Genomic DNA, 26519 nt, shown 5'->3' with positions numbered 1-26519 from the left:
ACCTCAGACATCATTCAGTACAAAGAGCAGACATTCAGGGATTAAATCCTTACCCCTCTATTTACCAGCTATGTGCCATTAGGCAATCTAGTTAAACTCTCTGAACCTCCATTTCTTTATTTGTAAAATGGGATAATGGAATTTATCTAGGAGACCTGTTATGAGGATTAAGGGCAAGAATGCAAACCCTTAGCCAGTGCTTAGCAAATATCAACTATTATTAGCATTATTATTATCCAGTACAATATGCATTCATTCATTCATTCACAATAATTAATTAAGTACTGTACAAGATACCAGGGTGGGCAAGACACACGTGATCCTTACCCTCACAGAGCTTACAGTCTAGTCTGGCCTCTTCCTGGACCCACAGTAGTGTTGGAAACAGAAGACATGGTCCCCCCATTCAGGTTTGGGAGGCAAACATTCACTGATAGACACACTCTGGAAGTAGCTCTGGGAGCTTCAATAGCCTGGCAATCATTCGGATTATTTGGTTATGAGAGATGGTGTGGTTTAGAGCCAGGCTGCTTGGGTTCAAATCCCAGATCCTCCACTTACTAGCTGAGGAATTTTTTTTTTTAGCTGTGGAATTTTAGACAAGTTCTGTATCTCCCTTATGCTATTTCCTCATCTGTGTAAAGGAGTAGATAACAGAACCTATCTTTTTTTTTTTTTTTTTTTTTTGAGACGGAGTCTTGCTCTTTCACCCAGGCCAGAGTGCAGTGGCGCCATCTCGGCTCACTGCAAGCTCCGCCTCCCGGGTTCACGCCATTCTCCTGCCTCAGCCTCCCGAGTAGCTGGGACTACAGGCGCCCGCCAACACACCCGGCTAATTTTTTGTATTTTTAGTAGAGACGGGGTTTCACCGTGTTAGCCAGGATGGTCTCGATCTCCTGACCTCATGATCTGCCCGCCTCGGCCTCCCAAAGTGCTGGGATTACAGGCTTGAGCAACCGCACCCGGCCAACAGAACCTATCTTGTGGGTTGTTGGGAAGATTTAACAGTGTAATATTTGTAGAGGATATAAAATGATGTTGGGTACAGAGTAGGTGCTATGATGTGTTAGTGGTCCTTGTTGATCTTGTTATAAATAATCAAGGATTCTCACACTGACCACAGCTAGATGACAACCAGCAGAGAGCCAGACAGACCTCCTTGGTGTCTATGAAGAAATCCAAGTCATTCCAGCAGCACTGTGGAGTTCTCAAAAATATGCCTAACTCATGGGTGTCTACCCTACAGCTATGCTTGCACAGGTGTGAAATGGTTTATAAGTCATCCCTTGCTACGGTAAATGTAGTAGCAAAAGCAGAGAAGCAGCCTAGATGTCTGTGAATAGGAGACTGGTTAAAAAATCCATGACTCACTCAAAGAAAGAAATATTAGCCCTAAGAAAGAACAAGGCAGCTGCATGTGAAATGATGTGAAAAGATTTCCAAGAATATTATTCAGTGCAAAAAGCAAGAGGCAGTGCATTTACTTCCTGTGTTTTAAAAAAACAAAACCAAAAAAGAAATGTACATGCCCAGGTACTTTTTGGTAACGTGACTTTTGGTAATGTAGTTGGCTTTGGAGGGGACACTGGAGCATAGGAGTGGGAGGATGCCTTCTTTTCACTGTATGTTCAGTTGTACCTTTTGAATTTTAACCCATACGCATGTTTTATTTTTTAAAAGAGTAATCCAGTGACTAGGGCCAATTCAGAAATCAGCACTACAGTTCATTGTACTGTTAAACATCTTTTGCTGCTCTCTGAGCAGATGGCCCTGGGAGGGGTTGGGCCAGGGCCAGCGGGAAACCTCCCTCCCCTATGGGTGTATGGGGAGCCTGTGGCTAGGCACATGCCTCCAGCTGGGTCTGCTTGCACGGCCAAAGGGCTGGGGTGCAGAACTGAAGCTGGCAAAGACAGTGGGCTCCAGCAGCCTGGCAGAGGCCACACACACAGGACAAGGTCACGGTCCTAATATCTGGGTCTGGCCTCGGCACCTTTCCAGGGTAAAACTCATGGGACAAAGGCTCATTGCAAGCACCAGGAAAGGGCCTCCATTGCAGCTGCTTCTCTGCATTCATGGGGCAATTCCACAGCGGACCTTGGGGCCAGAGAAGACCAATCTGTTCAGGAAACAGATTTGGAGGGGCCAGTGTTTTCCTGGCCTGCTCTGGGCCATCAGTGGAATGGAAAGAGCCCAAAGGAACCTTAATTCTTAATTCTTCGTCCATGTGCTTAGCTGAAATATAAAGATTCTTTTCAGAGCCCTCCCTGAAGTAGCCCTCCAGCTTTGGGACACACACAGCATTGTATGCAGAGACATTTCCTATGGCCAAGCAAAAGCGACAGAGAGGCCCTTTCAATTTGCTGCAAAATAAACAGGGCTCTGTCCCAAGACAGGCAGCCTTTGCCTCATGGGCCCCTTGGTAATTCATAGGCTGCCTGAGCTCCATTTACTGCCTACAGTCTATTAAACTAGGGCTTTTCAAATGCCCTTTAGCCAACAATTCTTTATATATCGATATGAAAAACATATATATATGCGTGCAAACAGATTTTTTTTTTTTTTAGACAGAGTTTCGCTTTATTACCCAGGCTGGAGTGCGGTGGCGTGTTGCAGCCTTGCTCTCCCAGGCTCAAGTGATCCTCCCACCTCAGCTTGCCAAGTAGCTGGGACCACAGGTATGCAACACCATGCCTGAATAATTTTTTTTTTTTTTTGAGACAAGGTCTCACTATGTTTCCCAGGCTGGTCTCAAACTCCTGGGCTCAAGCAATCCTTCCACCTTGACCTCCCAAAGTGTTAGGATTACAGGTGTGAGCCACTGTGCCCAGCTGTAAACAGATATTCTAAAGTCAAATATCTTTTATACACTCAAACACACACACAGACACACACACACACACACACACATATGTAGTCATACTATTTTTTTTTTTTTTTGAGATGTAATCTCTCACTCTGTCACCCAGGGTAGAGTGCAGTGGCGTGATCTCAGCTCACTGCAACCTCCGCCTCCCAGGTTCAAGCAATTCTCCTGCCTCAGCCTCCCAAGTAGCTGGGATTACAGGCGCTCACCACCACGCCCACCTAATTTTTGTATTTTTAGTAGAGACAGGGTTTCACCATGTTGGCCAGGCTGGTCTCAAACTCCTGACCTCAAGTTATCCACCCGCCCTGGCCTCTCAAAATGCTGAGATATAGGCATGAGCCAACGTACCTGGCCTATATGTAGTCATATTCTTAATTAAGCTATATATCACTAATATTCATCAAATATGATATAGATAAAAGATTAAGTATTTGGTACAAAGTTTTCAGATAAGATCTACAGAAGGTTTGCAGAGACATACAAAGTTACAAGAGTAACAATACAGCCTCTCTTCTTTCTTTTTTTTTTTTTTTTTTTTTTTGAGGTGGAGTTTTACTCTTGTTGCCCAGGCTGGAGTGCAATGGTGCAATCTCGGCTCACTGCAACCTCCACCTCCCGGGTTCAAGCAATTCTCCTGTCTCAGCCTCCCAAGTAGCTGGGATTACAGGTGCATGCCACCACAGCCGGCTACTTTTTGTATTTTTAGTAGAGATGGGGTTTCATCATATTGGTCAGGCTGATCTTGAACTCCTGACCTCAGGTGATCCACCTGCCTCAGCCTCCCAAAGTGCTGGGATTACAGGCGTGAGCCACCGCGCCTGGCCCTCTCTTCTTTGTTTTTCCAAATCTGGGTCACCATTTAGCCCAAATAATTTCTTCTACTTATAGATGGCAACACCACACCAGTGCTCCCTTTTCCAATGCGATCAATTTACCACACATTTGGGGGGCCCCTACCATGTGCCAGGCACTGTTCTAGGTTCCTAGGATACAGCAATGAACCAAATGGTCAAAGATCCATGGCCTTGTGGGGTCTGCATTCTAGTGAGGTGACAGACAGCAAACAAGTAATGAAACAGATGTTCACTGTGTGTCATGTAGGGAGAGGGACAGAGAGAAGAGTCTAAGGAAGGACATCCCAAGGAGGTGACTGCTGAGTGGAGACCTGGGGGTTGTGAGGGAGGGATTTGCGTGGATATCTGGGACAGTGGGTTCGAGGCAGAGGAATGGCTACCCCCTTGCCCACCCTAGATACACTGCACTCACTGGACAAAAGCGAACCCTAGTTAGACCCAATTCTTCACCTACTCCATACCCACATCTGTGCAGCTGAACCCTGGCTAGAGAAAAACATGCCACTGTGTTGGCTGGCCTCACTGAGACCCATGCCCAGAATCTTGGGGTGGGGCACCTTCATGCTTCCCTGGGCCATTCATCCTCCCACTCCCCAGACAACCAATTCCCATGGCAACTTTGCCAGCCTCCCTCTCAGCTGCCTTCCTTACTTGCTTATGTCACCAAGAAAATTAAAGCAATCAGAAGAGTTACCACTCTAAGATTCCAACACCTCATGTACTTACCTACCTGATTCTTACCCAAAACCTTCCTTCCTGTTACTATGCATGAAACGTGCATTGAAGTCCAATCCCTCTCTGCTACTCAAGGAAAACTCTCTCCTCTACCTTCTACATTAGCAATGCTCCTCGCCCATGTCCCTGTCTCACCGGGTCATTCCCACCAGTGTTGAAACATACCCTACCACCTCCTACTATTTATTTATTTATTTATTTACTTATTTATTTATTTGAGACAGGGTCTTGCTCTGTCTCCTGGGCTGGAGTGCAGTGTCATGATCACAGCTCACTGCAGCCTCCACTCCCAGGCTCAAGCAATCTTCCCACCTTAGCTTCCCAGGTAGCTGGGACTAGAGGCGCACGCCACCATTCCTGGTTAATATTTGTATTTTCTGTAGAGACAGGGTTTCATCATGTTGCCCCAGCTGGGCTCAAACTCCTGGGCTCAAGTGATCCTCCTACCTTGGCCTCCCAAAGTGCTGGGATTACAGGTGTAGGCCACCACTCCCAGCCAATCTCTCACATTTTTAATTAATTAATTAATTAAATTTTATTATTATTATTTTTTGAGATGGGGTCTTGCTGTCGCCCAGGCTGGAGTGCAGTGGTGTGATCTCAGCTCACTGCAACCTCTGCCTCCCGGGTTCAAGCAATTCTCCTGTCTCAGCCTCCTGAGAAGCAGGGACTACAGGTGCACACCACCATGCCTGGCTGATTTTTGTATTTTTAGTAGAGATGGGATTTCACCATATTGGTCTGAAACTCCTGACCTCAGATGATCCACCCGCCTCAGTCTCCCAAAGTGCTGGGATTACAGGCATGAGCCACCATGCCCGGCCTACTTTTTTTTTGGAGATGGAGTCTCATTCTGTCACCCAGGCTAGAGTGCAGTGGCATGATCTCGGTTCACTGCAACCTCCACCTCCCAGGCTCAAGCGATTCTCCTGCCTCAGCCTCCCAAGTGGCTGGGATTACAGGTGTGCGCCACTATGCCCAGCTAATTTTTGTATTTTTAGTAGAGATGGGGTTTCACCATGTTGGCCAGGCTGGTCTCAAACTCCTGGCCTCAAGTGATCCACCTGGCTTGGCCTCCCAAAGTGCTGGGATTACAGGCGTGAGCCACTGTGCCTGGCCCACATTTTAAACAAATTGAAAAACCCTCTCTTCATGGCACTTTTCCCTCTAATTCACTTTACCCAACAAAACTCCTAGAAAGAGTTGTGTAGATGGCTGTCTCCAACGTCTCTCCTTGCACTTGTTCTTCTTCTGGTCTCTGCTCAGGTGTCACTTGCTCAGTGGGACCTTCCCTGACCCTTGTGTTTAAAATTGCACCCCTCCCTGTGTCCTCTTTCCTGCTTCACTTTTCACCATAGCTCCCATCCCTTTCTAATATGTACTGTAAGGCATGCATCTATTCTGTTTATTGTCTATCCTCCCTACTCAGATGTACTAGAATGGAAGTCCAAATAGGACAGGGATGTTCATCTGTTTTGTCCAGTGCTGTATCCCTAGCACCTGGGAAAGGGCCCAGGGCATTACAGGTGCTCAGTACCATTTGTTCTGTGAGTGAATGAATGCATGATAAGGGCAAGGGCAAGGGCAAGGAACAGTAAAGAAGTCCATGTGTCTGAATGGAGCAAGAGGAAAGGATAGTGGAAAATTTGGAGGCAGAGGAGGCAAGGGACCAGATCACATAGAGCCAAGGAAAGGATCTAAGTGTGGTTCAGGATGCCATTGGCAGGTTTGCACTAGGGAAAGCCATGATCTGACTGATGTTACTGAGATTCTGGGCAGGTCAAGTAAAAAAAATTCACATTCCATAAGTGTGTCCCTGTGGCAGGCAGTTTTTGTATCTGTGTATCATGAACAATTGTCCTGCCTCAGCCTAAAGCTTTCCTAAAGGAAAGCTGGGTGTCGAAAATGGTACCTGTTGCACAGGCAGGGCCATGGGAAGGAATGATCACTGCTTTGCAGGGACTCCATGCTTTACAGCTTGCTATGGACTGAATGTCTATGCCCACTGCCCCGACATTCATATGTTGAAATCCTACCACCCAAGGTAATGGTATTAGAAGGTGGGACTTTGGGGCCGGGCATGGTGGCTCACACCTGTAATCCCAGCACTTTGGGAGGTTGAGGCAGGCAGATCACGAGGTCAGGAGATCGAGACCATCCTGGCCAACATGGTGAAACCCCATCTCTACTGAAATACAAAAAAATTAGCCAGGTGTGGTGGCGTGCGCCTATAGTCCCAGCTACTCAGGAGGCTGAGGCAGGGGAATTGCTTGAACCCGGGAGGTGGAGGTTGCAGTGAGCCAAGATCATGCCACTGCACTCCAGCCTGATGACACAGCGAGACTCTGTCTCAAGGAAAAAAAAAAAAAAAAAAAAAAAAAGAAGGTCATGAGGGTAGAGCCCTTATGAATGGAATTAGTGCTGTTAAAAAAGAGGCCTGAGGGAGCCTGGTCAACCTTCTACCATGTGAGGACACAGGCAGAAGTTCCCATCTATGAACCAGAGAGCAGGTCCTCACCAAACACCCATTGACAAAAAGAGTCAAACTCTAACAAATATTTGAAAAGATTTATTCTGAGCCAAATATGAGTGACCACGGCCTGTGACACAGCCCTCAGGAGATCCTGAGAACATGTGCCCAAGGTGGTTGGGGCGCAGCTTGGTTTTGTACATTTTAGGGAGATGTGAGACATCAATCAAATACATTTAAGATATATATTGGTTGCATCCAGAAAGGTGGGACAACTCAAAGAGGGGGGTGGTGGGGGTGGGGGCTTCCAGGTTATAGGTAGATTAAAAATTTTTCTAACCAACAATTAGTTGAAATAGTTATCAATATTAAAAAAAATCTAGGTTGTGATAAGAGACTGTGGAGACCAAAGTTTCATCATGCAGGTGAAGCCTCCAGGTAGCAGGCTTCAGAGAGAATGGATTGTTGGGCTGGGCGCAGTGGCTTATGCCTGTAATCCCAGCACTTTGGGAGGCCAAGGTGGGTGGATCACCTGAGGTCAGGAGTTCGAGACCAGCCTAGCCAATATGGAGAATCCCTAGCTCTACTAAAAATACAAAAAGTTAGCTGGGCGTGGTGGCGTGTGCCTGTAATCCCGACTACTCGGGAGACTGAGGCAGGAGAATTACTTGAACCCAGGAGGCGGAGGTTGCAGTGAGCTGAGACCGTGCCATTGTACTCCGGCCTGAGCAACAAGAGCAAAATTCCATCTCAAAACAAAACAACAACAACAAAACCAGAGAGAATAGATTGTAAATATTTCTCATCAGACTTAAGGTCTGTGGTGATGTTAATGCCAGAGAGGTGTAATGAGGCATGTCTGACCCCCACTTTCAGGTTAAATTTTAGAGTGCCCTGGCCGAGGAGGAAGTCCATTTAGATGGCTGGAGGGGTCTTAGGATTTTATTTTTGGTTAACACCCTGAATTTGCTGGTGCCTTGATCTTGGACTTCCCAGCCTCTCAAACCATGAGAAATACATTTCTGTTGTTTATAAGTCACCTAGTCTGTGGTATTCTGTTATAACAGCCCAAATGGACCAAGACACTAGTAAAATAGAATACTGAACATGTTTTCATTCAAGAAAACAAAATAAAACATTACTGGTAAACACTTAAACAAAGCCATTGACACTCAGCCTACCTACTGATAAAATTTTTTAGCTTTTCAGTATTTTGCTTCTTAAACAACTGTTATGCAAACATAAACACCTTTTTTTGAGATATTAAAGTTGTTTCCAAGCACATGAAACAGACAAAAACAGCCTATATTAAATAACCACAGCTGGGATTCTAAATGCTATGCACAGAATTTGAAAGACCTCTGCCTCTTAAGTATTAAACAGCAGCAGTAAAACATCAATAGTCTCCTGGCCATTTCTAAGCACCCTTTCACAGTGGTATATTATTCAGTTTGATGCCCATGGGATACCATCTTTTTTTATTATTCCTTTTTTTTTTTTTTTTGAGACAGGGTCTTGTTCTTTCACCCAGGCTGGAGAACAGTGGTGCGATACTACAGGCAGGTGCTACCATACCTGGCTAATTTTTTTTAAATTATTTTTTGGTAGAAATGGGATCTCACTACGCTTGTTGCCCAGGCTGGTCTCAAACTCCTGGCCTCAAGCATTCCTCCCTCTTTGGCCTCACAAAGTGCTGGGATTACAAGAGGGAGCCACTGTGCTCGGCTGGGATGCCATCTTTATAAGCTATTTTGTAACGGTGAAAGGTGATCCATTGACTAAGAGAGGACAAGCCAGTTGGGGCAGGAAATACATGGATTGTGGATTCAGGTTTGTGTTGAGTTGATGGAGATGGTGCCACTGTTCTAGAATGGCAGCGGGGTTGGAGAGTAATGTCTACAAGCTTCTGGAATGCTGAGCACTTCAGCTAAGCCAAGATGCGGGGAGGCAGGAGGGCATCAAGGATTGTGGGCTCACATAGGTGCCAATGTCACAGGATACTTGGGGTGTTGCTTTTCCAGCCAGAAACCTCTGTGGCCAGTGGTGCCTTTGCCCAAGTTTTGCTCAGGCCTGCTGGTCTTGTTTCGCCCACTTAGCCTGACAGGCTGTGCTTAGCTCGTGCTACTGGTGTGGATCCCATGCTTGCCAAGGGCAAGCCAGGCATGGAGCAGCGAGAGGTGTGTGAGCAAGCAAGCATGGGGTCTGACCACTGCACACAGCCAGGCATGCCAGCTGTGGCAGGGCAGGCAGCTCCAGATGCCAGCATGGGCACAGCTCCCTGCGAGGCTGTGGCTGGACCAGGCGTACCACAGGCAACTTCCGCCGCTGGCACTGGGGAATGCGGTGGCACCTGGAAGCTTGGAGACACCAGGAACCACAGAGCCCCAAAGACGTTATCATAACCCTGGATTGGGGCGCTCCTAGGTCTGGGCTCCCCAAAGGGCTGCTGCTCGTTTCTCCTTCTCTCTTCTCTCCTTCTCATTGCCCACAAAGTGGCAAGCAAGGGGTGTGTTTCAGTCCTGTCTGTGTTACAGATCTTTTAGTGCCACCATTTGCCCAGCGGGTCCCAAGTTCTTGTCCCGTGTCCACAAAGAATGAGGTATGCAGACAACTGGAGGGTGAGCAAGGCAGAAAGGAGCCTCACTGAGTGGCAGAACTTTTCTCACTGGGTATCTCCTTTCCTCAGGCAGGTTGTCCCGATGAGTGTCCAGCTTTCAGTGGAGAAAAGACCCACAGTGGGTAGCTGCCTTCCATAGGCAGGTCGCCCCGATGTCTCTGCAGCCTTCAGCAGAGAGACCCAGAGTGGGAAGCTCCTATCTGCAGGCAGGTCATCCCATTGTCTGCCTGAGTCTGGCTGAGTCTGGTTTTTTTTATGGACTTCAGAAGGGAGGAAGTGTATGCTGATTGGTCCACGGGCAGCCATAGGCAGGCCCAGGAAAAGCACCATAAATTCTCACACCAGTCTGCAGGACTGATAGCCCAGTCCCTAGGCTTCAGGCTGTCCCTGGCTTGAAGGTGGGGCTTCACTGGGGACCCATCCCATTTCACCCAGGAGCCTGATTGCCCCCTGCTGCCATCAACCTGCTGGCCATGGCACCCATGGCACCCAGGCTGTTCATGCTGAGGGGTGCCTGCAGATACATGCCAAACTGCCCTCAGCCCCACCCTGGCCTCCCTCCCGTGCTCACCGGCACCCAAAGTCTGGATGGGGCTGAGGCGGCAGGGGACCGGTGTGTCAGTGCTGCGCTGAGTGTGTGCACCCCCAGCTGGGTCGTGACAGTACCTGGGCTCAGCTTCAACTTTGCTCCAAAATCAGAGTGGGCACCAGGAGAGGCCAGGCAGCAGGAGCAGGCACTTCTGAGCCTGTGGGGATAGGGGGGCTTTCTAGGTCCCCGGGAGCACAGGGATGCCCAGGTCTGCAGCCACAGCTGGGTGGCTGCAGCTGTGCCTGGGAAGGCAGGGCTCCCGCCCCACCAACTCAGAAGGGAGTGGGGCTCCTGCCTGTTCCTAGCTCCTACCAGCTCCACGGAGCATGCAGTCCCGGCCACACCTCGCCATTGCAGCCAGCATCATGGCAGTGGCTGCTCCAGATGGACCACTGCTGCCATCACCAAGATAGGATGAAAAGAGAAGACAAATGTAAGAGCACTGGTTGGTGTCTGTGGCTCCTGCACCAGGGTCCCAAACTGAAAACTCAGGAAGCTGGCTCTGAGCTTACTGGACTTTGCACAGGGATGGCCACATATTCCTAGCACTTTGTCAGCTACAGCTGCCATATTTGGAGGTCAGGCAAAGTGAGCCAGTCTTCCACTCCAAAAGAAAATGCACCCCTATGTGTATCAAGGGCCACTGCCACACAGTGCCTAGGGAAGCATGGAATCAGGACTCTAGACTTGTGTTTCTCCAAGTGTGGTCCCTGAACCAGCAGCATCAGTGGTATTACCTGGGAACCTGTTAGAGACACTCACTCTTAGTCACCATCTGAGACCTGCAGAATCAGAAACTCTGGGGGTAGGGTCCAGCAATCGGTGTTTTAATAAGCTCCCCAAGGAACTCTGGTGCATGTTCAAGTTTGGGAGCACTAGTTTAGACCAGTTCCAGGAGATGCTAATGCTGTTGGCTTCAGGAACACACTTTGAGAACTACTGTTCTAGAAATTTCATAAGCAAATCACTTGGTTTATGAGTAAATCCAGTTGTTTTATTGTCTCACTCTGTCACCCAGGCTGGAGTGCAGTGGCACAGTCACAGTTCACTGCAGCCTTGAATTCCTGGACTCAAGCGATCCTCCCACCTCAATCTCCCCAGTAGCTAGGACTACAGCTGTGCACCACCACACCTGGCTAATTTTAAAAAATTTTTTGTAGAGGTGAGTCTTGCTTTGTTAGACAGGCTGGTCTCTAGCCTAAATCCAGTTTTTAATTAATAAGTATTACCCAACACCTAAGGAGTGTTTAATTATGATTACCTCTGAGAAAGGGGATGGTGGGCAACTTTTAAAACTTTATATATGTCTGTATTGTTCAAAGTTGTTATAGAAACATGTATTACTTGTAGATAAAAAACCAAAAAAAATTTTTTTAATAAAAATACTTCATTTTAGTATAGTGCTTTATAGCGGTGCTTCTCAAACTTTATTGTGCAAACAAACTGCCCAGAAATCTTGTTAAAATGCAGATTCTGATTCAGTAGGTTGGCAGTGGGGCCTAAGATTCTGCATTTTCAACAAGCTCCCTGGTGATATGGAGTCCATTAACCACATTTTGGGTTTATGGCAGTGGTCCTCAATCTTTTTGGCACTAGTTTCACAGAAGGCAATTTTTTTCACAGACAGGGGATGAAACTGTTCTACCTCAGATCATCGGGCATTAGATTCTCATAAAGAGCGTGCAACCTACATTCCTCATGAGGGTAGTTCATAATAAGGTTTGTGTACCCCTCTGAGAATCTAATGCCACTGCTGATCTGACAGGATGCGAAGCTCAGGTGGTAATGCCAGTGATGGGGAGTGGCTGTAAATACAGATGAAGTTTCGCTGGCTTGCCTCCTCTCACCTCCTGCTGTGCCACTCAGTTCCTAACAGGCCACAGACCAGTACTGGTCAGTAGCCCAGGGGTTGGGGACCCCTGGTTTACAGAAAATAAAGCACATTCATATATATTATCTTATTTGTTCTCTGTCACAACTCTGGCAGATAGGGGTTCACTAATTCACTTATTCGACCATTAGGTACTACTATTAATATATACCAGGCACTTGGCATACAGATATGGTCAAATGGAGTGGGAAACCTACCACCCAACCAAACAAAAAAACGCACGTTAACCAACAAATAAATAATTATAAATAGTTATCAGAACTGAGCAGGAAGTAAAGAGGGTGCTGAAAAAGAACAACAGGAACCACTCTGAGAAGGCCTCTAAGAGGAGGTGACTTCAGCAGGGATGGGAAAGATGAGCCCACTCAGTTTAGGGACAAGCTCTGGGCAGACACCAGGAAGCTCCTGCAGCTAGAGTGCAGGGAGGGAGGGAAGATCCCCAGATCAGGCCCGGAAGGCTGCGGCAAGGGGCCGATTTCAATTTAATTCTGGGGTAAGCACTGAGGATTTAGGCAGAGAAGTGTCTGTTCTAGTATTTGCGTTAGGATCACGATGGCTGTAGTGTGGGAAATGAAACCTCTCCAGGGTCGCCTGGGAACTGGTATAGGGAGTCCCGGGCCATGCGGGGGCGCCAAGGAGTCAGGCCTGGTGTCCCTGGAGCCACGCGGATCCACTTGCACATGGGTCCCTCTACGAATAACGAGCCTGCTAGGGCACGTGCTTTTACTGCTGCACTGAGGACGTGAAATGCGCGCGGGCACAACGAGACTTTCTTCTTTTCCGCTCTTTCAGAGGGCCCGGGCTCCCATCTACGCTTTGCTGGTTACGTTGGCATGTTGGGCATTTCCCCCTCTCTGCCTCAGTCTCCCGACCTGTCAAAGAGGACGGTGGGCCAGCCATGGGTGACACGCCCGTGCGCCTCTCCAATAGTGCACCTCGGGCAAGCCGGGCGGCGGGCACAGCCTGGACAGTGCCGGCCTCGAGAGGCACACAGGGCTGGCTTTCCACCGGGGAAACTGAGGCAGTGGAGCGAGGAGCGGCGTCCTCGAAACTCCTCGTAAACTCCCAGCGCCTGTGTTGGGCCCATGCAGGCTACCCAGGCCGCCCGTCTCCGAGCGGAGGACCCCGCCCAGCGCTGCCAGGGGCGGGGCCGGGCTGAGGACCCGAGGCTGGAAGGGAGGTCGGAGCACCCAATTCGGTCCAGGACTCGCAGGGGGCGGCAGTGGCGGCGGCGAACTCCCGTGCAGTCCCAGTGCTAGAGCGTGGGACGGACTTGTGGGGCACCCCTCGGTGTTCTCCAGCCAGGCCTAGGGGCGGGAGGCCCAGCCACGCTGCCGGGTGCAGGCCTGCCCCTGGGCGCCCGCCCGCGCGCCGTCCCCGCCCCTCGGCCGCCCCCTCCGCCCCGGCGCGGGCTCAGGACGTGCAGAGCCGGCGAGCAAGCAGCGGGGACTGCGCCTGGCGCACTCACTTCCGCGTCCCGCCGCCCTCCGGCCCGCGCGCGCCGATCCGCCGCCGCCATCGGACAATGGGCCGCCAGCCCCAGCTGCCGTGAACTTCCTACCGCTGCTCGGCCGCCCGTGCGTCCCGGACGGCGCTCCCGCCAGGCGCCGGCCGGGATCGCAGCTCCGGGGAAGCAGCGGGGGAAGCAGCGGAGGACCCAGCGCCCGGAACGTACCTGCGCCTCAGCCGCCGCGCCTTTGCTCCGGCCCGACTCGCGGCCTCGGCGCCCTCCCGGCCGATTCAGCTTCACCCGGCCCAGTCGGCTGCTGCCTTGCTGTGAGTTTCCGTGTTTGGTTGCCTAAGGAGGATGTGATTTTACTTTTTTGCTGTTTTCTTTTTCCTTTTATAATTTGAAGAGGAGAAAAGAACTCCGCTGAGCAGGCCCGGGACAGCGAAGTGCCACCAGCTACCCTAACAAGGACGTCTCCAGGGGAAAGGGAGTTGGAAGCAAACTTGGTCCAGCTGGCGTTGAGGTCACAACTTCGGCTGGACTCTTAGGTCCTGGGGTCATGCCCTTCACGCTAGGCAGGTGGAAGTCTTTACTTGTACTGGGCCAGACTTGAGCCCCGACCCTTCGCCAGCATCTCCCCGCTGCCCGCAACACACACACACACACACACACACACACACACACACACACACACACGGTACCTGGGCTAGGCCCGGACACCTGTCTGCAGCATGGATAAGTATGACGACCTGGGCCTGGAGGCCAGTAAATTCATCGAGGACCTGAACATGTATGAGGCCTCCAAGGATGGGCTCTTCCGAGTGGACAAGGGTGCAGGCAACAACCCTGAGTTTGAGGAAACTCGCAGAGTGTTCGCCACCAAGATGGCCAAAATCCACCTCCAGCAGCAGCAGCAGCTCCTGCAGGAGGAGACCCTGCCCAGGGGGAGCAGAGGCCCTGTCAATGGAGGGGGCCGCCTGGGCCCACAGGCCCGTCGGGAAGTTGTGGGCAGCAAGCTGACTGTGGATGGTGCTGCCAAGCCTCCTCTTGCTGCCTCGACAGGGGCACCTGGGGCAGTCACCACCCTCGCTGCTGGGCAGCCCCTGTACCCACCGCAGGAGCAGAGATCCAGGCCATACCTGCATGGCACAAGGCATGGCAGCCAGGACTGTGGTTCCAGGGAGAGCCCGGCGACTTCTGAGATGTCTGCTTTCCACCAGACAGGCCCCTGCGAGGATCCTTCCTGCCTCACTCACGGAGACTACTATGACAACCTCTCCTTGGCAAGCCCAAAGTGGGGTGACAAACCAGGAGTGTCCCCCAGCATCGGCCTGAGTGTAGGGAGTGTGTGGCCTAGCTCCCCAGGGAGTGACCCACCACTGCCCAAACCCTGCGGGGACCGTCCGCTAAATCACCGACAGCTCTCCCTGAGCTCCAGCAGGTCTTCTGAGGGTAGCCTCGGTGGTCAGAATAGTGGCATTGGTGGCCGTAGCAGCGAGAAGCCAACAGGCCTTTGGTCCACTGCCTCCTCCCAGCGGGTGAGCCCTGGCCTGCCTTCCCCAAACTTGGAGAACGGAGCACCAGCTCTGGGGCCTGTTCAGCCCAGGACCCCTTCTGTGTCAGCACCCCTGGCCCTGAGCTGCCCCAGGCAAGGAGGTCTTCCAAGATCAAACTCGGGGCTGGGGAGTGAGGTTTCAGGTGTGATGTCCAAACCCAATGTGGACCCCCAACCCTGGTTCCAGGATGGGCCCAAATCTTACCTTTCCAGTTCTGCCCCGTCATCCTCGCCAGCTGGCCTGGACGGTTCACAGCAGGGTGCGGTCCCTGGGCTGGGGCCGAAGCCTGGCTGCACAGACCTTGGCACTGGTCCCAAGCTCAGCCCCACCAGTCTTGTCCATCCAGTGATGTCCACCCTGCCTGAGTTATCTTGTAAAGAGGGTCCCCTGGGCTGGTCTTCTGATGGTAGCCTGGGACCTGTGCTCCTGGAGAGCCCTAGCTCCCCTAGGGTAAGGCTGCCCTGCCAGCCCCTCATCCCAGCTCCTGAGCTGAGACCCTCTGCTGCTGAGTTGAAATTAGAAGCCCTCACCCAGCGTCTGGAGCGAGAGATGGATGCTCACCCGAAGGCCGATTACTTTGGTGAGTGAGAGGCTGGTGGAGTTGCCCATGGTGGGGCGATGGGGTTCTTGAGATTGGGGAACATGCCGCCTACCAGGGATGCTGTAGGCTGTAGCTACCACTCTCTGAGTGGCCTGTTTTTTTTTGTTTGTTTGTTTTGGGCTTCCTCTTTCAGCTGCTTTTTCTGATTCAGAAACTTGAAAGCATCCTGGGGCAGAAAGCAGACCTTGCAGCTGGGGTTACCCATGTGTGAAGGGTGCGGCAGGGTGGGATTGCTCATGACTGCTCTCAGAAAAGAGAAATGCTGTGACTTTGGATTTCAAGGGTTTTGGGTGTGACTTTAGAGCCTCTTTCAGTGACAGGCTCATATAGGACTTGAGTGGGACCAGCTTTCTCAGGGGCAGGTACCCCTGAGCATTCAGTCTGTAGCTGGTTGATCTGGCTGTTTGAGGGACCAGTGATTGAGGCAGGGGCTCTTGACTGCCGTGTGTGTGTGTCTGTGTGTGTGTGTCTGTGTGTAGGTGGGTACTTGTGTGCAGCTGAGGCAGGTCAAACACTACCATGAAAGACTTGTAGAGCAGTGGTTCTTTTTTTTTTGAGATGGAGTCTCGTTCTGTAGCCCAGGCTGGAGTGCAGTGGTGCAATCTCGGCCCACTGCAACCTCTGCCTCCCGGGTTCAAGCAATTCTCCTGCCTCAGCCTCTTGAGTAGCTGGGACTACAGGCACCCACCACCACACCTGGCTAATTTTTTTTTTTTTTTTTTTTTTTTTAAAGTAGAGACGGGGTTTCACTGCGCTAGCCAGGATGTTCTCAATCTCCTGACCTCGTGATCCGCCCGCCTTGGCCTCCCAAAGTGCTAGGATTACAGGCGTGAGCCACCGCACCTGGCCAAAGCAGTGGTTCTTAAGTGTAGTCCCTGGATCAGCAACATCCCTTTGCCTGGAAACTGATTAGAAATGGAAATTCTTGGGCCCCACCCCAGACCTACTGAATCAGAAACTGTGGGATGGGACCCAGCAAACCGTGATCCTGCTGTGTGGTGAGATTTGAGCCCTGCTGCACCATGTGCCTCCTAACCCAGCCCACACCCAGGTAACAGCCAACAGCCAGGTTGCACCACAGCCGTGGCACAAACTGTGATGGAAAATGTATCTTCCTGGTTTTACTCAAACTTGCGTGTTTTGTTTTATTCTCTTTTTTAAAACCACAAACTCTTGGAGACTGTTAGCTTCAACTTTTTTTCTTTGCACGGGGTTTAGTGGTAGCTGTATCTTTCTGTTGAGTAATGATTAGTTGTCTCATAAGAGAGCTAACTAGAAAGACAGCCTATTCGCAGAGAATTGGAGGGGTTTTTCTTTTTCATTTTTTAACTTTGGATATTTGACCCCCGTGTTCCCCATAGCCTGAGTCCTGCTGGGGTAGCAGCTCTGCCTAATGGAGGGCAGGGACAGGGAAGGCCCTGGGAGAGGAAGACAGCTGGCTTACTGCTGTCAGTTTACGCTTATTCTCTGTAAACGAGCAAGTGTCCCAAGGTCCTTTGAGGGACCAGGGTCTGAGGCACTGGGCTGCTGGATGTGTGCAACTTATGGTAGCGTTGTGTTTTGCTTCTCACGAGAACCTCTTGGGAGCCAGTTCTCACCCCATACTCAGCAGGCTGAGGTCAGGGTAACTGTTTACGGCTTACTTTTTTTAAAGTTTTATTTATTTATTAATTTATTTGTTTATTTATTTATTTTGAGACAAGGTCTTGCCTTGTTGCCCAGGCTGGAGTGCAGTGCAGCCTAGACCTCCTGGACTCAAGGCATCTTCCTACTTCAGCCTCCTGAGTAGCTAGGACTACTTAGGAGGAAGCAGGGGAGGAAGGGGATGTGGAGGTTGGGGGGTCCTCTCTAGGTTGCCCAGGCTGTTCTCCTGGGCTCAAGTGACCTTCCTGCCTCAGCCTCCCAAAGTGCTGGGATTACAGGTGTGAGCCACTGTGCCCCGCCTACTGGTTTATTTTTTAAAGCACATGGCACCATCTTACTGTGAACTATCTTTTCTCCTCAGTACATTCCCACATTTGGGAGTAATAGTTAGCTGGAAATACTGTGGGTCTTTTAATTTAAACTTTTGTTTAGTTGTAAATTTCAAGCTCATTGGACAACACAAACAGCAGTTTTATTTATCTTGGGATGCAAGTTTATGCTGTGCATCAGAGCAGCGGTATTAGCTGACGCTACTCATCCATTCAGCATATATTAAAATTTATTGAGCACCTATCTTGAGGCCATGCTGTGTTCCAGGTCTTGGGGATACACAGTGAACAGGACAGACAGGAACCTCTGCCTCCCTGGAGCAGACAATGTAGTAGAAGGAGGCAGGGAGTGAATGAAGTAAATAAGCAAGTACTAGGGAGAGAATCAAAGTAGAGAAAGGGAATGGAGCCCTGGGGCTGGGGCTGGCAGAGAGATTTCCAGTTTTAAATTGGGTGATCAGGGAATGTCCCACCGAGAAGACGCATTTGAGCAAAGGCAGGCAGGAGACTGGACCGTGTGTTTTCCCAGGGAAATGGTGTTCTTGGCAGAGCAGACAGCAAGCACAGAGTCCCTGTAGGCCTGGTCTGTGCTGGGCACTGTACTGAACGCTTGATGCTGACTATTGAATTGACTGGTCACAGCATCCTCGGAAGCTGGTTCTGCCATTATGCCCATTTTACTGATGAGGAAACGGAAGCTCAGGGAGATTAAATTACTTACTGGCAGCGTCACAGGTCATACTGGGTACTGCTGGGACTTGAACCTGACAGTTCAGTTCAGCCTCAGGGCCCATGTGTCTAACCAGCACTGCCAAACTGTCTCCCAAGCAGAGATTTGGAAGCCTATTTTATTTATTTCTTTTTATGCTTTTTTTTAATTGAGATGAAATTCACATAACGTAAAATTAACCATTTTGAAGTGAACAATTTAGTGGTGTTTAATATTAATACATTCACAACGTTGTACAATGAACACCTCCGTCCAGTTCCAAAATGTTTTCATCAACCCAAAAGGAAACCCCATACCCATAAAGCAATTGCTCTCTGTTTACCCCCATCCCCTCCCAGCTCCTGACAACAACCAATGTGCATTCTGTCCCTGTGGCATTACCTATTCTGGAATTTCATTGAGAAATGGAATCGTGTATTTTATTCGTTTTTTGTATAAACTTCACAGATAAGCAAGCACGCGCAGTGAAAATCGAGCCTCTTTCCCAGGTCTGTCTAGTCAAGTGTTCTGGGTGTAATGAGCATGTGTGTGTTTCTGCCAGCCCCAGTGGTGGCATGCCGTTCCACTGCACAGCGTCTTGGCAGTGGCTCTACATCAGCAGGTGTTCAGTTGGCTATACGTGGCTGCTGTGCAATGTGCCCAGGTCACCTAAGGTCACCTAAGCAGCCCTCACTGATGGGCCTTTGGAATGTACCCATCTACAAGGGGCAGGCGTAGCTGCAAGATCAGCTCCCAGGAGTGGGACTGTGGGGCTGCGTGGTTTGTGTCCTTTAGGTGTGGCTTGGTTGCTTCCTGCAGAGCTCATGCCAGGGCTGAGCTGCCAGCTGTGTAGGAGAGGGTTTGCCCCACACCTGCTTTGGTGGCAGAGCTTCCATCTGCTCTTCTGCAACTTACCTTGGGGCAGAGGAGGAAGTCTTTCGGTCTGAGGATTGGCAGTCTTTGCCTGGCCCTGTGTGGGGACCTTGAAGAGACCACATGCTCCTCCAGACCACTCCTCCCTTGTTGGTAGCCCAAGGAGCCTGGACAGCTGAGGGGCTCACCCCCACAGATCTTTTCCCTCCCCTGCATCTGGTATTACTTGAAAGATTTTGTCGACCCAACACGCTACATTTGTTAAATAATGGTTAGATTCTACTTCCAAATAGAAGAATGTTTAATGGTGCAGGGTGCTTGGCAGTGAGAGAGTGACAGAACTCCCCATGAGAGGTGATGTCACTCAGGCCAAAAGCAAAGCAAAGTAGATGTTTGGGTTAGCCTGGGCCCCTTCCTAGGTTGAACCGAAGATGTACCTTTGGGTATTTGACTTTGTGGGAAGAGCTTGTGAATCCCCGTTGCCACCTTTGTAAGCCCTTAGAGTCTCAAGATGCCCAGTTTCCAGTTACTGATTAACTTGGCACGGGAACTCTCCTGGCACTTTCCATGGCTGGTCTTTGTGGGTTTAGTAAAATAGGATCCTACAGAGGTGTGTCTCTTTCCCTACTCTGCTGGGCCTACTTCCTCCTCCAGCCACCCTCCCCACCCCCTGCCCCCATGGCCTCTGCGTCCCTATGTCCATGTTGTTGGGTTTTTGGTCTTCTAGGCGTTGCTCCTGGCCTGCACCACCTAGTGCAGTGTGCCTTCTGTTTTAGCACCACTGCTGACACTGCAGAGGTGGGGTGCAGGGGCCGCCGTGCCTTTGTTAGTTGTGCCCCACCGTCTCCTCCATGCGATCCACCTATCTTCCTCACGCTTGTCCTCTTCTCCCTTTCTAAGGAAAAGGGACACAAGCCGGGTGTGGTGGCTCACACCTGCAATCCCAGCGACTCAAGAGACTGAGGCAGGAGAATTGCTTGAGCCCAGGAGATCAAGACCAGCCTGGGCAACACAGTGAGACCCCATCTCTACAAAAAACACAAAAATTAGCCAGGCGTGGTGGTGCACACCTGTAGTCCCAGCTACTTGGGAGGCTGAGGTGGGAAGATTGCTTGAGCCCAGGAGGTTGAGGCTACAGTGAGCTGTGATCATGCCACTGTACTCCAGCCTGGGTGACAGAGCGAGACCCTGTCTCTAAACAAAAACAAAAACAAAAAACCCCACAAATAAATCACTTATCATAGGCTGGGTTTCCCGGGAAGCTGACTGAGACAGAGTTGACCATACAAGGGCTTATTAAAAGGTGCTTTTGGGGTCCCCACCTGTGGAAGATGGAGAAGGAATCAGGAGTGGGTAGAGGAGAGCTGAGCTGCTGGGACCTGACCCCACAGGGAGCCTGGGAGCTGGAAAAGTCCTTTAGGGTCATCCTAGTTGGCCTGACATGGTCTGGCCTTCACACTCCCTCGTCGATCAGCTGTTGGCTGTGAGCTGCCCAGGAAGATGGTGACTTTGGGCGAGGTAGCTCTGTGCAGCTGGGACAGTCTCTCCAGGGGCTGACAGAAGGGCAATCTGCCTGCTGCACCCCAGCAGCTGCGCCCTCCCCTGTCCTCTCCTTCATCGAAGGGCCTTTGCAGCATTCCCACAGCGCCCCCTTCTCGGGACAGGTAGGAGCGGGTGCCTTGGGCATTATGGTTCTAGTAGTAGTTACCGCGTGTCAAGTGCCAGTGGTGTGCCGGGCACTGGGGTTCAGTGCTTTGTGGGCCTTGTTGGCATTTAACCTGCACGTTTAGTTTTGATGTAGGCACCATTCTCTGTTTACAGTTGAGAAACTGAGGCCAGAGAGGTTAAGTGACTTGCTCAAGACCACGTGTTTACAAGTAGTGGTGCTCCCACACCAGTCGGGATTTTCCTTCTGCTCTGACCACTTGCATGGTGGGACTAGGTGGTCTCTCACGTCTGAGTGGATGCCTTCTATTGCGCCTCCAGATTCACTCTCCACCCAAGTACTGTAGGGAGCATTTGTGGGCTCCTTGCATTTTCCATGCCTCCTTCCCCCACATTTCAGACTGTGGACTTTTTTTTTTTTTTTGAGACAGAGTCTCGCTCTGTTGCCCAGGATGGAGTGCAGTAGCGCGATCTTGGCTCACTGCAAGCTCCGCCTCCCAGGTTCAAGCCATTCTCCTGCCTCAGCCTCCTGGGTAGCTGGGACTGCAGGCGCCCGCCACCACGCCCGGCTAATTTTTTATATATATGTTTTTGGCAGAGATGGGGTTTCACCGTGTTAGCCAGGATGATCTCGATCTCCTGACCTCATGATCCACCCTCCTTGGCCTCCCAAGGTGCTGGGATTACAGGCGTGAGCCGCTGCGCCTGGCCTGGGCTGTGGACTTTTGTGTCCCCTGGACCTGAAGCCCCTGTGCTCACCCTCCCTGCTGTGGGTGGGCCTGGTGATCCGTCACTGCTAAAGCTAACCAGGAGAGAGCCACATTCTGCTCGCTTGGGGAGAAGGCTCTGCCAGACTTCGTTAGGACCAGAGGGGTGGGAAAGGCAAGAATAAGCAGGTTCCAGGGTCTCCTGTACCCAGGAAGTGGATGGACAGGGCTGCTCCTCACCGGCATGGAGAGAGGAAAGGTTGGCGTTGTGTTTGGTTTTTCTGTCCTTGGTGGATGTCCTTTCAGCAGTATCCTAACCCAGAAAACTGCAGTGGCAGACCCCCCTTAGCCTGGGAGCCTGAAAACAGGTGTGACTCCTCCTGAGAATGGCCCTGCCCTGACCAGGGCCAGGGAGCCTGTCTTACCTGATTTTACTTTCCTAGCAATGCACAGGGTTAAACGAGCAGTCCAAGCAAGGAACATGTGGATGTCCTATCTACGTACCTACATGTCCTATTTGCATGACTACAGATGTCCTATCTGCATGTCTACATGACTACAGATGCCCTTCCATCTGACAGTCTGTTGCACACTGAGCTGCTCCTCGTCTTCATGACTTTTCTTTTTTTTTTAATTGAGACAGAGTCTCACTCCATCACCCAGGCTGGAGCGCAGTGGTGCGATCTTGGCTCACTGCAGCCACCGCCTCCCCGGGTTCAAGTGATTCTCCTGCCTCAGCCTCCTGAACAGCTGGGATTACAGGTGCACACCACCATGCCCGGCTAATTTTTGTATTTTCAGTAGAGATGGGGTTTCGCCATGATGGCCGGGCTGGTCTTGAGCTCTTGACCTCACGTGGTCCGCCCGCCTTGGCCTCCCAAAGTGCTGGGATTACAGGCGTGAGCCACTGTACCTGGCCCTTCATGACTTTTTAATTACTGTTTATCAGACTTTATTAGCAATAGTTGCCTGAAACATGGTGCTTAATTCTAGCCTAGATTAAAAAATCGAGCATTTTTCACATAAAAAGAAACAACATGGGCTAGTCTTGTAATAAAGCAGCCCCACGAGAATTCCAGGACAGAGGTCTGTCTGTGTTCCCCAGAGGCACTGGCTAACCGGCCTCCTCCCGTATCAGGCATTTCATTAAACCCAAACCAACTGCTGAAGTGGAAGACAGTGACAGAAGCTCAACAGCCATGTGCCTCTGTCTGAGTGACTGGTATGACTAGATGTGATGACCTGGGGACTGCCACCAGAATGCCTTTTGGAGATGTGCCGTAATTTGAACCAGCTGAATCCAGGTTTCCATTGACATGGAAGTAAATTTCTGATTCTGCTGGTAACATTTGTCAGTGACATTCAAGACTCCAATCTCTCTGGCCCTGCAGATGCACACCCTGGGATATGGGGATGCCCAGTCCTTTAGACATTGGGCAGCCTGTGTGCATTCTTTTAAAAAATTGAGGCAGAGTCTCACCATATTGCTTAGGCTGGTTTTGAACTCCCAGCCTCAAGTGATCTCCCACCTCAGCCTCCCAAAGTGCTGGGATTACAGTCATGAGCCACCGGGCCCAGCCCATGCATTTTTTTAATGGACCAGGCAATCTTCCTAAGTCAGGAAGGCATGTATTCTTAACCTTTTATTGATGTATAATGTACACATATCAGCCGGGCGCGGTGGCTCACGCTTGTAATCCCAGCACTTTGGGAGGCCGAGGCGGGTGGATCATGAGGTCAGGAGATGGAGACCACGATGAAACCCTGTCTCTACTAAAAATACAAAAAATTAGCCGGGCATGGTGGCGGGCGCCTGTAGTCCCAGCTACTCGGAGAGGCTGAGGCAGGAGAATGGCATGAACCTGGGAGGTGGAGCTTGCAGTGAGCCGAGATTGCGCCACTGCACTCCAGCCTGGGCAACAGAGCGAGACTCCGTCTCAAAAAAAAAAAAAAAAAAAAAAAAAGTACACATATCATAGATGTTCACAAAGTGAACCCATCTGCGTAGCCAACACCCAGATCAACACAGAACACGATCATCACCCAGGAAACTCCTTGTGCCCCCCTGTACAGTCACCACCAGTGTCCAAGGATCAGCTGTCTGATTTCTGATAGCAAAAATAAGCTTTTAAACAAACATGTGATTTGATGTAACTTTTAAAAACTTGAAAAATGTAAAAACACATTATGGCATGTTTGGGGTTGGATGAACGGAGATCATGTGGCTGACCTGGGTGAAGCTTGGGCTGGAGACAGCAAGGAGTTGGTGCCATCTGTCCAGGGCCACCTCCACTGTATGTCCTCCTGGGCTGGAAGCTCGCCCTGTAACAGCGGTGACTCCTGTGTGATCAGTGGTCAAGGACTGGATACCATCTCGGTCCTCTGTGTTCTCTGAAGGGATGTGACTACATCATGTGCCTCAGCTCCGTCCCTGCATGCCATCTCTCTCCACAGCACTTCTCTTCAGAGTTTTCCAGGGGTAGAGGTGAGGAAGCTCTCAAACTTCATTTAGATAGGTTCATCTTTTTGCTCAATCAGCAGATCAATGATGCATACGTGTCAGGTCACACTGTGTCCTCAGCACTGGGTTGAGTGCTGTGGGGAAGGACAGCCAGTGCGATGGATTCACATCCTCTCACTGTGACCTTGGAGACCCTCGCTCTGGCCCACCCCTCCTGTGCCTCACCTTGCTCCTTCTTCCCTATCATCCCAGCCTTGTTTTCTCTGAACCTGTTGAGGTCCTTGCCTTGGCGGCTCCCAACAGATGTCCTTCTAGCCAGTGCTGTGCTGCCAATGCCACCAATCCCTTCCAAGCAGGCTGATCTACTGGGAGCTGTAGCCCTGGCATGTCCCGACATGGATTCCCACAGCGTCTGCCTGTCCCGTCACGCTTTCTCTCTGGGGTCCTCCCTCCTTGGTATGGTATGTTTCTGCTGTGTTTTGTGACCAGGAAAGAATGTCTTGTTTCTTCCATCCAGCCCTCCTGCTCTTTCCATTAACGGTCCAGAACATGAAACGGATATTTTGACACGATCATTCTTGCCAGGAGTTTTAAAAAGTTACGTTTCTTTACATCTGTTGATTTGTGACTGTCACATAGGAGACAGAACTGTGCAAGAAAGACACATATTTGGGAGTCAGGAAACCAGGAAACCTGATCCCACCAGCAGCTCAGGGTGTGATGTTCGGCAAGTCCCTCTAGCTCTGTGGAGCCAAGATGACCTCTCAGGGTCCTTCCCGGCCCAAAGTCCTGTGACAGTGGCATTGGGTATAATTAGATGCCTGGATTTCAGCTAACCAAGTAATAGGGACTGGGCAGCATTATTGTTGGCAGTGGCAGAGAGCCTGGAAAGGCAGAGGCCAAGCAGCCTGGCATCCCAGCCCCGTTCCAGACCTCTACAGAATTAAAAAACAATTTTTTTTATTTTTAGTTATGGTTACATTTGCAATTGTAAGTGGTACTCATTTTTACTTTAGATATTCTGGAAAACACATACAATTAAAGAAGAAACATGAATCACTGATGTACCTTCCATTCTTAGAATAATCAGTGTTAAGATTGTCTGCAGAAAGTATCCAGTACAAAGTAGTGGCTGAGCCCACTGGTGATACAGAATGTATCAGGCACTGTGATTCTTGGATCTCTGGCCAAATGTAGAATCATTTACTGAGCTAAAGGCCAATTTGCTTGGAAGAGTGCATCTAATTAAAGTGAGATTAGAAAGGACGAAAGGTGTCCTTTAGGAAACAACCACACGTGGCAAGCCACTGGTATGAGGATGATCACCAACCCTGCAGGCCTTTTGAGGCGCTCATTCCAATTAAACTTGTCATCCTTAGTGCAGGGGGCAGCTGGGAGCTCTGGTCTGTGGCACTCGGTGTCCTTGTTTGTACTGGCATGACCCGGTCCTGTCCGTGTGCTCCTGTGGCGCCCTGCACATTGCTGGGTCTCAGCCCTGATCGTTTGTCATAGGATAGTGGCCTCAGGCCCAGCAGTGTCTGGGCCAGTCTCCCTTCTTTGTCCCAGTGCCCCACATGCCGTGGGCTCCGTGGATGCCTGTTGAAGGAGCGGAGGGACTTCCATCAGGCCGTGAAGGTGGAATAAGGGATTTTTAGCTGGGGTTATGGCTCTGAGACAGTTCTACTAAAATTTGTCTAGCAGTTTCTCTCTGCCAGACACTTTTCTAAGCACTTCTTATGCTTTTCTCACCTGTAGTAAGTTGTTCAATCCTCCCAACAACCCTACTTTATTATACCCATTTCACAGATGGGGAAACTGAGCTACACAGAAGTTAAGTGGCCTGCCTAGTACTTTTATGACGTATCTTTGCTGAGTCTGGCTGCTGAGTTGGAGATTTTGACCACTGTGTTGTGCTGCCTCTTAGCTCTTGGAAGTATCTCCGTTCTAACAAAGAAGAAACTTCAGGGGCTACTGTGGCTAGGGTAGGTCAAGGCTGAGGTCTTTTTGTACTCTGGTGGAGCCAGGGCCATTCCAGGAGCAGGAAAGAAGGCAGAGTGTGGAGGCGTGCCTGAGCTGACTGGAGGAGTTGGGTCCCACTCTTCCAACGAGAGGCTGTCTCCAGCTTTCTCTTCTGTCCAGGAGCCTGTGCCTGCACAAGTGCCTCCCTGCAGGGCAGTGGACAGAGCCCCAGAGGCTCGGAGGCACATGGGCTGTGTTGTGTTCCTCTGAAGGGGTGTGGGTTAGGGCAAGTGGACCATGTCCTCAGGGGTGCTTGTGTGACATCCCCAAGTGCTGCAGGCATAGGTAGGGGTGTGCCAGCCCATACTTCCCTTGGGCGTGAGCAAGATGCCTTGTCGGGGGGTCAGAAGCAACCCCAGGCTGTGTGCAGAGGTGCTTGAACCAAATTTTGTTTTGTTTTGTTTTTTGTTTTTGAGGCAGAGTCTCGCTCTGTTGCCCAGGCTGGAGTGCAGTGGCAATATCTCAGCTCACTGCAACCTTGCT

General features: G+C 50.5%; 1 protein-coding gene across 1 annotated transcript in view; it reads left to right on the top strand.

Annotated features, from left to right (window-relative positions):
* Positions 1 to 13456: 13456 nt before the first annotated feature.
* LIMD1 (LIM domains containing 1) overlaps positions 13457 to 26519 on the top strand; it is an 88437-nt gene continuing 75374 nt past the window's right edge. The window contains exon 1 of the mRNA XM_003256969.4: positions 13457 to 15608. Within this exon, the coding sequence (XP_003257017.2) occupies positions 14204 to 15608 (1405 nt within the window). The 5' untranslated portion in view covers positions 13457 to 14203. The remainder of the gene's footprint in view (positions 15609 to 26519) is intronic.

The sequence above is a fragment of the Nomascus leucogenys genome, chromosome 4, assembly GCF_006542625.1.
Source record: "Nomascus leucogenys isolate Asia chromosome 4, Asia_NLE_v1, whole genome shotgun sequence".
NCBI lineage: Eukaryota > Metazoa > Chordata > Mammalia > Primates > Hylobatidae > Nomascus > Nomascus leucogenys.
This window is presented reverse-complemented; position numbering and strand designations above follow the sequence as displayed.